At 47.4% G+C, this 17,408-nt stretch overlaps 1 protein-coding gene across 1 annotated transcript in view; it reads left to right on the top strand.

Moving 5' to 3' along the window:
* Positions 1-17,408, top strand: part of RAPGEF1 (Rap guanine nucleotide exchange factor 1) — an 85,013-nt gene that overhangs the window by 46,516 nt on the left and 21,089 nt on the right. The window contains exons 7-13 of the mRNA XM_063315978.1: positions 949-1,072; positions 2,200-2,383; positions 4,758-5,240; positions 7,418-7,620; positions 8,999-9,154; positions 15,404-15,706; positions 16,411-16,509. Coding sequence (XP_063172048.1) covers positions 949-1,072; positions 2,200-2,383; positions 4,758-5,240; positions 7,418-7,620; positions 8,999-9,154; positions 15,404-15,706; positions 16,411-16,509 — 1,552 coding nt within the window. The remainder of the gene's footprint in view (positions 1-948; positions 1,073-2,199; positions 2,384-4,757; positions 5,241-7,417; positions 7,621-8,998; positions 9,155-15,403; positions 15,707-16,410; positions 16,510-17,408) is intronic.

Genomic DNA, 17,408 nt, shown 5'->3' with positions numbered 1-17,408 from the left:
TCAGTTTCAAAGTATTTTTACATCCTGCAGGATGAACTGGGGTTAGCTATGTTGGCAGAGTGCTTAGAAGGCATTTGGCCCAGGAGAGATCAGAAAAGTCACACACCAGGCATTTCTATAAAAATAATTTTATTTACAGAAAACAAATATATTTAAAGGCTGTTTGCTGAGAGGAGAGATTTCTCTCAGCTGCATACTCTCTGCAAGCCTACACAGAAGGGAAACTGAAACTAAAACTAAAACAAGTTCAGGCAAGTTCCTCCCTTAGGCAATGCAACCATTAACACGTGAAAAGGGGACAATTAAATTCAACCTCTTCACCCAGCCAAAGTGATTAGCTACCATAGTAACCTTAAACTGTAGTAGAAAACATATTAACAAGCTAGTACTGTTATATCCTGGTTCCATGCCACTAGTTTTTAATTCTTTTTCCAGCACCAGCAAAGTGAACATCCAACCTATAATTGAGTTTATTCAACAAGCTATGGTTAAGTAAAATGTGGTTCACAAGTTGCAGTGGGGCTTGTTTGAACACAGTCATTTTGGCTTGTCCAGCAAACTGTGTCTCAAACAAACCATAGCTCAGCTTGATGTGCAAGCTCAGATAGGAAAACATGGTTTCAACTCAGGCTACAAACCTCAGTTTAAAACCAAGGTGGGATGCTAGTTTCATATGGTAATTGTTCCTGTCTTGCTAGTGATGTTTCAGGCAGAGAAGTACCGTTGCAAATGGGCTGCTGTTGGTGTAGCTACATGGTGGATCTCCATGAGCTTCTGACTTCTGTGTTGGCAATGATGTTGGAATTCCCAAGGCTGTTGTGTCTCAGAGAAACTGGTTTACCTGTTCTGAATTCCTGCATTCTGCTTACAGGTTTGGAAATATATGATTCACCCATGAGGTTTCTTCTGCTTTTTCTTTACATTTTCCTTTTTCTTCATCTCATGCAGCCTCCCTCCTGCCTTGCCACCTAAGAAACGTCAGTCGGCGCCATCTCCCACGCGAGTGGCTATCGTAGCCCCCATGAGCCGGACAACCAGTGGCTCCAGTTTACCAATTGGAATCAACAAACAGGTAAATTATCAGCTGTATCCATCCAAGACGCTGCCAAGGTAGGATGATGTGTCCACTTAAAATCTCTCTCCTTAGCACAAAATTTGGGCACTGAACTTGGAGACACGTAGAAATGTAAGGTCATCCCCTGCTGCCACTGCAGTGCCAACTGCTTCCATTTTTCCAAAATAACAACTTCCTTTCTGGATTCAGACATTTAAAATGTACCCGTCTGTTGCCCCATCCACACAGAGAAGATTCAGGAGTGTTGTCAGAACACCCATCCTGTTTTGCTTCCAAGACCTTCCCATTGACTAATTCAGGGTTTCTCAACCGTGGCAACTTTAAGATGCGTGGACTTCAACTCCCAGAATCCTCCAGCCAGCATGTATAGACTTCAACTCCTAGCATGCCAGCTGGGGAATTCTGGGAGCTGAAGTTCACACATCGTAATGTTGCCAAGGTTGAGAAACACTGGACAAATTTATTAATTCTGTCCTCTTTGAGAAGGAGCACATTGCAGGCATCTGTGATTTGTCTTTCAGGCCAGGAAATCATGTGGTGGGAAAAGAAAGCAAGGACCACAGGAGACCAAATTTGGAGCTCAGATTCCTTTTAGAAGATGGATTTTCAAGCCCTCCTTGAAAATAGGAGGTTGTAACATCTCAGAAGGGAAACTGGTCATAAATAAGGAATGGAAATAATAACATTCACGGTGACACAGGCTAATCTTTCAGCAGACTGGTTATGAGTGGGCCACGTGACTAAGAATTGCAGATTTAGAAGATACCGGACTGAAGATGGCTCCTCTCTCTCTCTCTCTCTCTCAATCCATTCTTTCCTCATTTGCGTTGCCTTCATGCTGTCTTCCATATTTCTGGACTTTTTCTTTGTAACAATGCTAAGTTTTAAGGCATGTGCAAAGCACCAAAAAGGAGTTGTCTTTCTGTTTCACAGGATTTCATCTTCATTTATTCCATCATCATCATCATCATCATCATCATCATCATTATTATTATTTTGGTGTGCCCAGCTAAAAGGCTGAATGAAAGCAAACATCCAAAGAGGGCATCTGTCAGGGGTCCAAAAGGAATCGGTTGTTTAAACAAGTTGGCCTAACCCATACCCCTTCTCCTTCCTTCCCCCAGGATTTTGAGAACGATTGCTATCCCCAGCGGAGGCTGTCGGGGGGCAGCCAGTCGTATGGAGGGGAATCCCCTCGCCTCTCGCCGTACAGCAGTATGGGGAAGCTCAGCAAATCCGACGAACAACTTTCCTCACTGGATTGTGACAGCGGACAGTGCTCCCACAACACAAGCTGTGAAACGTTAGGTAAAGACTTTGGGCATCTCCTCTTGGCTGCTGACTGGCTCAGCACGTGTCTACCGCATGCCAAAAGGTGCGGTAACCCGTTGCATCCCATTCGTGATGGGCATCGGGGATTGCCATGATCACCGATGAACGAGGATGTCCGGGGCTGCGCACACACCACACTTGGCCGCTGCATCGTTGGAAATAAGAGTTTTCAAACCACGGGAAGTCAAGTTCAGGGCCCCACAGTTTCAGAAAAGATGGAGAGAAACTGGAACAGGTTCAGAGAAGATCTGTCATGAGTAATGACTGGAAGCCAAGTTCTCCAAGGAGAGTTTAAGGGGAATGGGGTACAGGTAGTCCTTGCTTAACGACCACAATTGGGACTGGAATTTTGGTTGCTAAGCAAAGCAGTCATTAAGCAAATCCGACCCTATTTTACGGCCTTTTTTGTGGGACTCATTAAGCAAACCACTGTGGGCATTAAATGAATCACACAGCTCCCCACTGACTTTGCTTGCCAGAAGCCAGCCGGGAAGGTCGAAAATGGCAATCACATGACCACAGGACACTGCGATGGTCATAAATGCAGACTGGTTGCCAAGTGGCCAAATTGTGATCTCATAACCAGGGGGATGCTGTGATGGCCGTAAGTGTGAGGACCGGTCGTAAGTCAGTTTTTTCAGCACTGTCGTAAGTCCAAACCATCACTAAATGACCGGTTGTTAAGCGAGGACTACCAGTACGCTTAGCTTTGAGAAGTCTGTGCAAGAGATATGATAGCCCTCTTCAGGTATGTGAAAGGAGGTCACACAAGTAGATGACGAGCTGTCCTCCGAGGGTAGAACAACATTGGATTATAGGTTCTGGTTGAATCTGAGGAAAAAACTCTCTTAAAGTAATATAACCATGGACACAATCATCAGAGGGGTGGACTCCCCTTCAGGCAGAGAACAATGAGGTGCCTGTTAGGGATATTTCAGTTGGATTATTGCATGGAGCATTGGTGGTCTACAATCAAAATTTATTGACGGTCCTGGCCCAAGCACAGTAAGAAGGCCATCACTGCCATACAATCACTATAAAAGAGAAATTTTAAAAATTGTGAGAGGATCCTAAAACAGCAGCTAATGCGAGGGGAGAACCAGATGGCTTCTGACATCCAGAGCTACCAATAAGGATTTTGCAGCCTTCTAAGGGGGTTCTGACTGTAGCCTTAGCTTAGCATAGGGTACGATTTGATTACAAATGAGCGTCCTTTGAGGTGTGGTCTACCTAGCCTTGAAGCCCCTTCCAAACTGAACTTCAAGGGAGCGCAGGAGGAGGAAGATGGGTGGTGGTGTCACAATGCAAGAAGTCCCATGAATCACATTCTGGGGACCTCAGAGCTGACCCAATGCCTTGGCACAGCTGGAACTGAGAGACTTATGAACGGGCCCCTGAGCACATTAATTCCACCATAATTAAAATGCCTAACTGCTGTTGCACCAGACCTGTGTTTCATTTACAAGGTAACCAAAATGTTCTAACTGCTCTACTGATACTGAAAGTGAATTTGGTCCTTGCTTGGTGGGCTCACCACCCAGAAGGAAGGAAAAAAGGACAGAGGTTGATTGATGATGTGCCATCAAGTCAATGATGATGTTTAGCAGCCACCTAGGTGCACTTCTGTCCAGGATACTTCGTCCCCAACCTGGTCACACAGATCTTCCCTGGGTGCACCCGCTGCTGCTTGAAACAGCCCATTGGTGGGCCAGAAATGTTGGGTGGGATCATGGGATCTATATTTGGAGAGTGTCAAACAGGCCAATTGCTCTAACTTTTGATTCAAATCTCTTTATTTCCTGACTCCTTCTCCAAAATGGTGGCATCTCCTGGTAGTTTGAATCTGCCCATGTTTGGTACAAATCACAATTGGGACCAGAATTTCCATCATAAGTCATTGTGGTCGTAAGTCAAGTCACCACATGACCAGACTCAATTTTACAACCATTTTTACGGTGGCTGTTAAGCGAATCATGGGTTGTTAAGTGCATCACAGCAGCCATTAAGTGCATCCAGCTTCCCCAATGGGTGTTTTTTGCCAGAAAATGGCAAAAAAGTCACAAAATGTCATCAAGTGGCTGGGACGCTGCAATTGGTCATAAATGTGAGCCAGTTGCCAAGCACCTGAAATGTGATCATGTGACCGCGGGCGGGGGGCAGAATGAGACATTTTGTGATGCTCAGAAGTGCTTTACAGGCCATAAAGCACCCATTCTGAGGCTGTCATAACTTCAGACCATCGTTAAACAAACGGTTGTAAGTCGAGGACTACCTGACTTGTAGGTGCTCTTCTCTGCCTTTTCCCTGCTTTGTCCCATGGCGATCCTCTCTCTCTTTGCTCTTCCTCCAGATCATTATGATCCTGATTATGAGTTCTTGCAGCAGGACCTCTCAAACGCTGACCAGATCCCCCAGCCAGGACTTGGCATGCTCAGCCCTTTGCCGGAGTGCCTGCGGGAATCCACCTCCCCGTTTCTCGGACACTCTTTCCAGCTTCCGGAGCATTGTATCTCCTCAACAGCTGCACCAGCTGCTGAGATCCCACCAGCCCTCCCTGAGAAGAAGAGGAGGGGAACAGCAGCCTCCACTTTTGACGTCCCCAGCTGTCGGGTCCTCCTAGAGAGGCATCCTTCGCAATACGACAACATTTCGGAGGAGGACTTACACATCCCCCCTGTCTTGCCTTGGGTGTTCACGCCTTTTGCCGCCGTGCTGCCCTATCAGCCTGGGAAACCACCACCCCCTGTTGAATTCCTCACGGATTTCGCCAGTCCCAATGCTGCCTGCGAATCCGAGGAGCCCCCTCCCCTGCCGGAGAAAAAGAACAAACACAGTAAGTGCACCCTTGATCCTCATATGTTCGGCTACTGCTGTAACCGTGGGGAATTGGGACCATGCCACATTTTCAGTCATTGTGGTCAGGAGTATTTCCAAGGGTCACAAAAAGGTGGGAGGCGCCTGCCCGCTTTAAAGAACATAAGGACATCAGCCGTGCCCGGCTGAATCAGAACAGCTGGTACAGCAGTCCGTTGTCCCAGTGGTCAACCAACTTCACAAGGAAGCCCACCAGTCTCCCAGGAGAGGGCCTTCAGAGAGAGTCCCGTTCCCATCAAGGCTAATAGCCCTTGATCTCCAGGACTTTCATGAATTGGTCCAACCCTTGTTTGAAGCCAGCTGAGCTAGTTGCCAGGACCATCTCATAAAGCCTTTGCGGTATTAGAAAGAAGTAAGTCTTAGGAAGTGCAAGCTGGTTTTCCCCCACCCACTCACCCCTGTGAGTTTCTCTTCTACTTTCCATCTGTAGGGCAACAAACATTTCAAAAAACAGCCCCAAACTTCCTGCCCGTTGTGTGTTTTTAAAACCACGACGGAGGAACTTCCCCGCCCCTGCAGAATTACAACAAACTAGACTAATGTATGATTCACTGCCGGGATCTGGGTGATTATCCCAACATTGACAGGCTTACAAGCAATGGTTTGATTTTAGAGAATTTCCCTTTCAAGAAGCATACAGATTGTATGATTACTCAGGACTTTTAAATAAATAAATAAATAAATAAATAAATAAATAAATAAATAAATAAATAAATAAATAAATTGTTTAGTGTCATTTTTTTCACTCAGCCCCCAGATTTGCCTCCCCACCCCTAAATATATATTTTTTGTTCATTTGTTTAGTGTCATTTTTTACACTTGGCCCCCAGATTTGCCTCCCCACCCTTGCCTTTAGCCACTGGTTTAATCACATGGCAAATCCCACTTAATCCTGGCTTGTTTGGATGCTTGCTTAGCGGTTAGCAGACTTGATTCAAGGAAGCTGAGAATCCCAAGAAAAGGGAGGTGAAAATATATGAGCGGGTTTTACTAACTCAGATGAGAATTTGCCCTCTGGGTTAGCAGTTGGGCACTAGGGATTAGTCGAGTTCTGATTCTTATTTATTTATTTATTTATTTATTATTTGGATGGCTTTGGTGCTTTGTTTGATTTGGGCTTTCTGCAGAGTAAGACTCCAGCCAATCCTGTTTGCAAAGCAGGTTTCAGTGGCATATCATTGAGGCAGGAGTGGTGGCCATGTTTGAGCCTTCAAGCAGAAAGCCCCCTCCCCAGCTAAGCCATCAGGCTTTTAAAAAGTCAAACTTAGTTGTGGCTTGCTGCAGGACCAGCAGGAACCTGGATGATGGCTTAGAGTGGCACAATGGGTGGGTTGGAGCGGCGTCAGGGCAGAGCGTCAGATCTGCTACTAGACACCCTCAAACGTCAAACTGTCTTTGCTGCCCTCTAGTGGTGGTGCAGATTTCTGTGCCCACATCTGCTAGCTGATGCAGCCACCACGGTTGGAAGACCGCCATGAAGTGGTTCTCCATGGAGGAACAGCGGTAGCAGCAGCACTTCATGGTGGTCTCCCAGCAGTGGTGGGTTGCATCAAGTATCAGATATAAACCCTTGTGCCTTCTAGGTGGGTTGGACTTTAAATCCCATGATGTCCAGCCAACATAGCTTTTGGCTGGAGAAGACTGGGTTAGGGTGTTGGGCAGCAAACTCCTTCACATACATCAACTCCCAGAATTCTCTATGATTGGAGAATTCTGGGAGTTGGTCCACACACTTGCAAGATTGCTGGATGAGTTTGTATCACCGCTGTCTCCTCATCTAACATACTTTCATTTGGTGAGTGAGATGGGTTGTGGGAAACCAATCTCTCTTTGAGTTCCATATCCCTGGAGTAATTATACACATGAGTTGAATGAGTTCCTCACTAAGCCAAAAACTACTAAGCTCAGGAAGTTCTCTAGAAGAAAACTGTGCAACCCAACTGTATCTCCTTGGCTCCTACTTGTCAAATTTGACCCGTAATTTAGGACACCCAAGCTGGTGTGATGACAGAGCTGAGTTTTCCTTCTGTGCCTCTCTGAATCCATCAACCCAACCAGGGGACAGGAAGAGGGAGAGAAATTCTTCCAAGTATCTCACCAAGAAGGTGACCTCGAGATGTCCTTTCTCTGTTCCAGTGTTGGCCTATATGCAGTTTGTAGAAGACTACTCTGAACCACAACCTTCCATGTTTTACCAAACACCGCAGAATGAACACATCTACCAGCAGAAGAATAAGCACCTGATGGAGGTGTATGGATTCAATGACTCCTTCAGCAGCGCAGACTCTGGCCAGGATCTGGCCCCACCTCCTGCCCTCCCACCAAAACAAAGGCAGCTGGTGAGTCCTATTATTGTCCTGCTCCATCTCGGCTGAGTTTGCGTTCTTCTTGCCCATCCTAAGAAGAAGGGAGATGGAGACCCTGTTTTTGCTTCCGGTCATCATACAGTGTTGTTAATTTGGCTTTGGGATTTTGTTTTTGGTAGGGGGTGTTTTATTGCATTTAACGTTCATGGTCTATCCCCCAACTGGTGCCTTCCAAACACATTGAGCTTCACCACCCATAACTGACATCCATGATTCAAATTGTACAGGTAGTCCCCGTTCAACAACTATTTGTTTAGTGATGGTTCGGACTTATGACAGTGCTGAAAAAACCAACTTATGACCGGTCCCCACACTTATGACTGTCACAGCATCCCCACAGTCACACAATCAAGATTTGGGGGCTTGGCTACCGGTCCACATTTATGACTCTTGCAGCATCCCGTGGTCACATGATTGCCATTTTTGCCCTTCCCAGCCAGCTTCTGGCAAGCAAAATCAATGGGGAACCGCATGATTTGCTTAACAACCACATGGTTTGCTTAACACCCATGGTGATTCATTTAACAACCACCGCAAAAAAGATTGTAAAATTGGGTTGGTTTTGCTTATTGACTGCTTCACTTAGCAATCAAAATGCCGGTCCCAATTGTGGTCGTTAAGCGAGGACTACCTGTAATGCGAATGATCAGGAAGGCATCAGGTCAGGTTGGGAGAGCCAGCAGAGATAATTCACAGATCCCAGAGGGGACAGAAATGAAGTTTGTAAAGAACACCTCCGTCTCCCAGGGATTAGCAGGAAATATTTCATTGAAATGCCTAAACCTGGAATAATCAGGTTTGATTCTGAAAACAGAACAAGAAGGCTGTGGATGGTGAAAAGCACCAGGATGAGATTAACCAGGTTGCGGGGAGGGAGTGTAATTCTCTGACTCAGGTGTGAGTTTCCCCCAGCAGTCTGATCTTGCGATAAGCACGTGGTCCCTCTCCCCTCTCCCTTGTTCACCTGCCTTCTGAGGATTGCCCGCAACCTCCCTTGGTTCCTCTTCTGTGTTGTGTTATTTGGGCTTTTCCGGTTCCAGTTCAATCCCCCTTTGAAGAAGACAATCGAATCCTTGACTCCTTCACCCCTCATCTGTCGCCATGTTAGCAGGAAGCAAATACGTTCCTTAAGCAACCCACGCCTTCGCATGCAATTGCTGGTTTCCAGCTGTCTGATGTATTTCTTCCAGCTGGATAGAAAAAGAATCTGGGATCAGAGGGCTGGACGGGACCTCAGAGGTCTTCCAGTCCAACCCCCGAGGCGGGCGCTGAGTTCCTGTCTCCCGCCAACGTACTTTGTCCCTTTTTCTTTCGTCTTTCTTCCTCTCTCCTTTTCTTTCTCCCCCTCCAGCAGGCATCTTTTGCTGCTTCCTTCTCTTCTGTCTCCTACTGTGTCCAGACATCTAAAGGGCCTCCGGCCTCCGAGGAGGTCGGCACGGCTCAAGGCCTCAGCGTGTCCGTCTCTAATTCCTTCCTCCACCAGAATAGCTCCTTTCCCGCGCACTCGGTGAGTTACTAACTGAAGACCTTTCCTTTCACAGCTTGCTTCTACTCTTTCTCTTTTTATTAGGGGATGATGGGGGGCAAATCACTTTCAGGGATCCCTCCATTTTTAAATATACCAGGAGTTGTGTCTTTCTAGATGCTGCGCACTGTGGTGCAATTGCGCCCAGCACATGGAGCGGGCTAGAAAAGGAAAATACACTTGCAGATAAGCCCATCCGCATATAAGCTGATCCTCAAATTTTTAACCAAAATACCTGAAATATGTGCCATCTGCGTATAAGCTAACCCTCAAAATGTTTGTGCAAGTAGTCCTCGCTTAACAACCATTCATTTAGTGATGGTTCAGACTTAAGACGGTGCTGAAAAAGCCAACTTGCGATCGGTCCTCACACTTACAACCATCACAGCGTTCCCTCGGTCACATGATCACAATTTGGGCGCTTGGCAACCACTTTGCATTTATGGGTGTCGCAGAGTCCTGTGGTCACATGATCACCATTTTCGACTTCTCAGCTGGCTTCTGGCAAGCAAAATCAATGGAGAACCATGTGATTCGCTTAGCGACCATGTGGTTCGTTTAATGCCCACGGTGATTTGCTTACCACAAAGAAGGTCGTAAAATTGGGTCAGATTCACTTAATGACCACTTTGCTTACCAACTGAAATTCCAGTCCCAATTGTGGTCATTAAGTGAGGACTACCTGTATGTTTTAATGCTCATTATTGGCTTATCCATGGTTAATCCACAGATTATCCAATTTTCATGGTATTTTAGTTAAAAATTTGAGGGTCAGCTTCTCCACAGATGGGCTTATCCATGAGTATATATATGGGATACACGGGTACTTTTAAGGTATTATTGCATGTACTCGCGGATAAGCCCATCTGCGGATAAGCCAAATCCAATTTTGGGGGTGGATTTGGGCACCGAAAGTTCTCATCTTATTTGCGAATGCATACGGTAGCTAAAATTTTGCTGGACCAAAAACAACATCAAAAAATCCCACAAGATTTCATGGCTCTGTCGCTCTTTGCAAGATCTTGGCATTCTTGCCCCAGCTGGTGTGAGATTAGGCATTCTGATGAAGCTTTGGCCACCTTGCTGGAGCGGGGGCATGTTTAAAAATGGTTTGACTTGGGGGTTATACAAATTCTGTCTGAGGACGTTATATGCGACTTGGTGGTGAAGAGGTCCAATGTCTGGGAGGTAGCTTTGGAATGCATGCTGAAATGTCAAAGATAATTGAAAATGTCTCACCAGGATTGATTTTCACTGAAATAAGGGAGAGGGAGATGTCTGATCTCTAGGAAGGAATGAGCAGAGGAAGGAACCAAGCTTAGATTCAGGAGTCAACCACAGTTCACTGGTTCTGCAGGTCAGTGTGAACACCAGCGTGTCTGCTGCAGGGATCTCAGTTCCTAACCAGGATTCCCCACTATCAAACTACCCCTGATAGGCAGATCAGCACCAGGTGACTGGGAGTTTTTGCCACTTCGATGTCCCACAATGCCCCAGCATACGCTGACCAGCAAAGGCATTGTGGGAAAGCAATATGGCAACCAAAGCTGGATCCTGAGAAGGGAATGGGTCTCAGAGGGATCTCAGTGATGTTGCTGGACTGCAATTCAGGGAATGCTTTCAGGAAGCCATGATGGATAGAAAAACTAAAAACAAATTGTAGAGTCCTCTCCAAGAAGGTCACTTATTCTGACTTTTGTTTTTGCTTCTGAACCGGTTTGATTCTTTGCTTGCTCAGGTAGTCCTCAACTTATGACCACAATTGGGACCGGAATTTCCATCATAAGCCATTGCAGTCGTAAGTCGAGTCACCACGTGACCAGACCTGATTTTATTACCATTTTTACGGCAGTTGTTAAGCAAATCCAGCTTCCCCAATGGGCGTTTTTTGCCAGAAAAATGGCAAAAACCATTGCAAAATGTGATCACGTGACCATGGGATGCTGCAACCGGTCGTAAATGCAAGCCAGTTGCCAAGCGCCCAAAATGCGATCATGTGACCATGGGGGGGCAACATTTTGCGACATTCAGAAGTGATTTACAGGCCGTAAAACACCCATTCTGAGGCCGTCGTAACTTTAGACTGTCATTAAATGAACGGTCGTAAGTCGAGGACTACCTGTTTACAGACTTATCTAGTCTGTGACATCATAGGAGTTGAGTTCTCATACATCTGGAGGGTTGCCACGAAGGGAAGATTCAGATTTCTTGAAAGCAAACTCTGAAGGTTCCCAATCAGAGGCTGGAGGACCATGTATCCTATGATGAATCTGTGTACCCATTAAGATTCCATGAAACATTCTGTCTGTCGAACATTTCCCCTCAAATGCCAATTGCAAAAATAGGCATACCCACCCTGGCACACCCAAAAGCTTGACTCCAGACTCTATTATCTGGGCAGTATAAATTCTGAATTTCTATCATCAGTTTTAAACGGTTGAGGAGCTGTGTCTGGAGGCTAAGCAGAGTTGACCCTACTTGGCGTTCGGATGGGACACCCCTAGAAAATCCCGAGACTGTGATTGGTCCCAAAAGAAGGCAGTGGGAAACCATTTCCATGTTGATGCCCAGAAAACAGCAGCTTTGATTTCATGAGATACTGGTTTGACTCGAGGGCAGCTTGACTTTTGGAACGGGGTGGCCAGCCTACGAAGCTGCGATGTTATGATTATGATTATTGGTACTGACAGCAGGGGGCAAGGTGGTGAGGTCGTAATATGGAAGTGGATGGTGGTGAGTTTCTTCAAAATTTGTATATATGGCTGGAGAAGCAAAGCTTAGTCTTTGGGGGTTTCCGGTATCCCTTCTCTTTGCTTGCTGTTTGGTGCTGATCCTGTGTGATGGCTCAATGCCCCTTCCTCCATGCATTTTCCATGGGAAAGTAGTGGGAAATTGCACCACCGGTTTCTGGCAACCTGTCACCCAGGTGCAACCCTGGGATGCCTAGCAAGGAAATTCAGACTCCAGGTTGTCTTCACCTTTTGCAGAGAAATGATGTTCTTGCACTGTGTGGAAGGGTGACCTGATGTGGGATAGCCTCAGCTGTCCACCATGCAAGCCCAGGCCATGATTTGAAATCAGTTGGATCTCCCCTTGTGTGGGTTTGATCATACCTCTGCTTCTCCCATCTTTCACACTGTCTTTCCCAAAAGGATGCGGTTATGAACACAGCTCCCTGAGTATCCAGAAGTTTGTGTATTCTCTATCCTGGGGTGGCAATCCTAGAAATGTTTTTGCAACAATGCAGGGACAGTGCTCTATGTCTACAGATAGTCCTCGCTTAATGACCACAATTGGGACTGGAATTTCGGTTGCCAAGCAAAGGGGTCATTAATCAAATCCGACCTGATTTAAGACCTTTTTTGCAGCAGCCATTAAGCAAATCATCACAGGTGTTAAGCGAACCACATGGTCGTTAAGTGAATCATGCAGTTCCCCATTGATTCTGCTTACCAGAAGCTGTCCAGGAAGGTCAAAAATGGCAATCACATGACCATGGGACACTGTGATGGTCATAAATGCGAACCGGTTGCCAAGCGCCCAATTTGTGATCATGTGACTGGGGGGGAACACTGCAATGGTTGTAAGTTTGAGGACCGGTCGTAAGTGGGGTATTCCAGCACCATCGTAAGTCCAGACCATCGCTAAATGAATGGTTGTTAAGCGAGTACTACCTATATATATTCTTGCCGGAGTGTTCAGTTCGTTCTGCAATTATTTGCAAAGTGCCAAGGCCAAGCTTATGTAGGGTTTTTATCATGGTTCAGAAGGTCTGAACAGGAAGAGCGGAGAAGTAGTAGAATTACGGAGGACTGTTCCTCCTTGTTCTACGATTCTGTGGTTTCTGCTGTGCTTTTTCAGGCACTTTGCCCTTTCAGAGTGATCTATAAAATTGTGAAGCCCGTGGGAAAATAGGATGCCATGAAAAGGAAGCCGGGTCATCTGTAAACGAGGGCAAGAAAGAATTGAACGGGAAAGAAGAGGATTTTTATCTTCAGAAAGGATAGGTGAAAAAAAGAACAAATTGGGGAGTGAAGCTCACAGCAGAGAAGAAAGAGGATGTAAAAGGACAGGATGAAAGGGGGAAGCCACTCATTTCAAGATGTGGCAGGAAAATGTGGGTGGGGAAGGCTCACTATCCTGCCTTGGGCTCCTTGGAGATGCCCTTGGATGGGCGGAAAGGAAGAGACATGGAGACACCAGTGAGGTCTCCCTTCCCTAGTCAGAGGAGAACCAAAGATTTCCCTCCTATATCTAGCTATCTAGCAAGCCTCCCCCATCATTTCACTCCTGGTCCCTAGACGAAAAGAAATGTCATTGATTGCCCGTGAAACTTGTGCAGTTTCAGATTGCAGTCTTGGGAATGTAGGGTGGAATCTGCTGCTGTAGACGCTCATTCCTTGGCCAAATGGAGGGCGTTCCTTCACCTCCGTGGGGAAAGGACCTGGGCGGTTTCAAGGGTCTTGGAGACGGTCCAGGTCTCTCGAGGGCACCCAGTTTCATACCCATGAGTCGAATTGTCTTAGGCCAGTGGCTTGCCAATCTGTGGCAAACCAGCCTCAGCGTGCCCTCCGGTTCGGTGTCTAAAAGTTACACAGGACCACAGGGAAGAATGGAAATGGAGAAGTTTATTTTGAACCCTGGACCAGGCCCATTTGGTGCATCCAGGTTTTTATAGACTGGCCAGCCATTGAGAAAGCAGGCCAACACATCCTTGGGGACCAGAGAGATCCCTCCCTTGAGCCTGTTCCTTTTTCTGATGCTGCCCATGCCCTGGACTTGAGCAAATGCTTGGCCTGTACCGAATTCCTCAGCTCTCCTCCTCCTATCATAGCATGGCCTTTGCAGAGCGACTTTGGAAAGAACGCCCTCCTTTTCTGAAACTTCCCTTCTGCATTGCCTCCTTCCTGTTCCTGGCAGGAGGAGCAGCGGGTGGGGGCCTTTCTCCGCCGTGTCAGCTGCTGCTGTCACCTCTTTGACCCAAGGAGCAGAGCAGGCGTGACGGTGGCGGGGAGAAGCAGGCGCCAGCTCGCTTCCAAGGGAGCTGGGAATGCTAAGCCAAAGGCAGTTCTGTAGGACAGACTCAGCCTTCTTCTTGGCTTGGGTTCCCCAGGGAGATCATCCTCGAAGTGTGGAGAGCTTGGGGAGGGTCTTCCAAATGGGGTTCTTGGCCAGTGGTGGCTGTAGGCTGAGCTGGGCCTCCCCAGAGACCAAAGCTTGCTTGCTTGCGTGCAACAAGAGGTGGACTTTTCAACCCACCTGATGTGCATTTTCAAGCAGTTTGCTGAGCATTGGGCGCCGGGCCCAGCATGATCGCATATTTAAAATCCCAGCGCTACTCATATATGCTGCACTCGAGAGCCAAAGGGGGATGGCGGGAGACGGGAACGTCCAATTTTGTAAGCCTCGTTCCACCCGACAAAACAGCAATTCCCTGGCCTCGGGCCACTTGCAGATGGACTGTTTCTGCCAAAGGCCTTTGCGTGCTTTCATCACTCATTCTAGTTTTTTTTAATGTCTCTTTTTTTCCTGCAAGGGAGAATCTAATTCAGTTCCCTCCGTCGCCTCTGAGTTCTCAGCAAGCAGGTCTACAGCTTGGAGAGGTCCCCATGCCTGAAGATGCTAGGGTGAACCTTCCTTAGCCAAGACTATGGCAGAGTTGTGAGGGTTCAGCTAGACAGACTGACTTCAGACTGCCAGAGAAGGGAAAGGGTCTTTAAAAAGGCAATACCAGAGCCAGAAATCTCTCTCCATTGAGGGTGATAATGTCTGGGGCTCCATGGATTAGAAGCATCCAAGTCCCCCTGTTTGACGATCGCAGTTAAGGCGTCCTGCTGCCGTTATTTATTTATTTGTTTCATTAAATGTATGGAGCCGCCCTTCCTAACAGGTTGGGCTACGATTCGCGGAGTTGAGATGGCTGGAAGTCCTAGGGGTCGTCATCCCAAAGGCCACCAGAGTAGCGAAGAGCCACTCTAGAGTCTGTTTGGCTACCATGAGGAAGGTCAAGCTAAGTCGAGGTCTCCTCAAGCTTTACTTTCGCCACTGTGTGCATTGTTCTAATTTCTTGTCTCTGTCTTTTTCTCTCCTCCCCTCCCCTCCTCCTGCTCATCTGCTCCCCCCCCCCCCACTTCTGTCCTTCCTGGTTGGCTCGGTGCCTTTCCCCCTTCCACTTCTTCATTTTCCCATCTTCCACCACCACCACCACCACCACCACCACCACCACCCCAGTACAAATCAGTCTTCAGGTCTTTCTCCCAAGACTTCGTGCCTCGTGGCCAAGTTTCCATCGCTCCCTTTCTTGCCTCTACCTCTGCCACTTCCTCCCCTCCTCAGCCTTTCCCACCTGCCCACCAGTCTCAGAACTCCGACCCAGCGGCAGGGCCAGCCATGGCTGGCCGGCCCCTCGGCACCGTGGAGCGTCCTCCTCCTCCTCCCTTTTCTTCTTCTTCTCAACACAGCAGCACAAACAAAACGGCTTCTGTCTGCCTTCCTTCTGAGCCCTTTTTCACTGATTCTCTCCAGAAGTCTTCGGTGAGGACCCTGACGGTGCACTGCTGTCCCTTTGGGTCAGGCTGTGGGGATTGTGGCTCAGCTTTAGCTTGCTTCGCTTTCTATGGGCAGTTGGGACATCAAGTAGACAGAAGGGTTCCCCATCTGGCTCCCTTGGCTGGGATTCTTAATCATCCCAGGTGACTGCGGTGAACATGAACATGGCCTGCGTAAGGATGAACACCTGTTAATCTGGCTCTTTGGTAGCTGAAAACTGTTTCCTAAGAAATTACAAAGATGTGGGACATGACCCTCAAAACAGGCCCGGTGTTCAGATTTCAAGAACCGGGCTAAGACAGTTTTCCCCTGAAAAAGCATCTTTTCTTCTCCCCGGCCACTCCACCGCGTTTTGAGATGTGCCATTAATGGGGAATACTTCTGCAGTTATAATTCGGGAGGTGGGGGCTGTTAAGATGTGTCTATGTGGTTTTTAGGAACCCCTTTTAAGCACCCCCTTGTGAGTTGTCCCAGAATCGCTTTGGGAATGACTGTTACCAGTTTTAAAAAGTTGGGGCGGGGGATTTTCGCAGCACGGAGGGGGTTCCCACCTGCCATCTCCAAATAGCTGGGGAATGTCTTGGTCTGTGAGCCCAGCTTGCACCAGTTTGTCCCATCGTGCTTTGCTGGGGGTGCTGCGTTCATCCTGCAAGGGGGGTCACCCCTTTCCTTCCCTTCTGTCTCTGTAGAGTGACAACGTTGGCGAGGCGCCAGGGGAGGGTGACTACGTCAATCTTTATTCCTCGGGTCAAAGCAATGGGGAAGTTCTCCCCCCCTACTCTGAAGGAGTAAGTAAACCAGGCTGAGCATTTAAGGAGTAAGTAAAACCAGGCTGAGCATCGGCAGTGGCATTGCATGCTTGCTGGAAACCAGGAGCAGGGATGTGTTGGGTCTCACCCCTTCCAGCATTCGGGACTTGGACTCCATTTGATGCTTCCCTGGTTTGGCGCATAATACCACGACTTTTGGGGTCCCTTTTACCAAAATGAGCTTGATCCCTCTTTGGCTTGATTACCTTCCTCCGTAGAACTGGGCTGTATTGTAGTTTAGCTGATTGTGGTCCTACTTCTGGTCAAGCCTTGTGGTTGTGCTTAGACTTCAGGAGGTGGAAAAATGTAGCAACGTAGGGCCAGAAGGAGCATTAAGATTTGGGGTGTGGTGCCTTCCGCAGGTCAGAAATCTAAATTAACCCAGTGAGGATAGGGGAGAGTTAAAAAAGAAAAGGTTTAACACACACACCCCCATGGGAAGGGCAGGCCATCAGAACATTTCAGAAAAGCTGATATCATCCATTGGCAGAAGTCTACAGAAAGATGTCAAACCTTTGGATTCACAAAAGGCTTACAGAGAGACCTGGGCCATATATAGTAACAAGATAGTCCAATCTTTGGGGAATGATACCCCATCATTCTAGATTCGGAGGGTTCATTCACTCAGTTTTTAATTCTGCCGGACATTCTGTCTTTTGGTTGCTGTGTCTAAAAACTCCAATCAATAAATCAAACTAAGAAGTACTAGCAGGCCTTAAGGGGAAGTCCCAGATCAGCAGAGAGTAAGAAAGAAGGAAGTTTAAGAAAGGGAGGATCAAAGACAACCCAAGGGGATTTAGTATACTGAGTAGACACAGAAAATAAACCGAATCGGGAATCGGTGGCAATATGATTGGGGTGGAATGGATGTGATGCAA

This window comes from Candoia aspera, chromosome 16 (genome assembly GCF_035149785.1).
Source record: "Candoia aspera isolate rCanAsp1 chromosome 16, rCanAsp1.hap2, whole genome shotgun sequence".
In the NCBI taxonomy this organism is placed as follows: domain Eukaryota; kingdom Metazoa; phylum Chordata; class Lepidosauria; order Squamata; family Boidae; genus Candoia; species Candoia aspera.
Note: the sequence above shows the minus strand (reverse complement) of the source record. Positions and strands in the feature narration are given on the sequence as shown.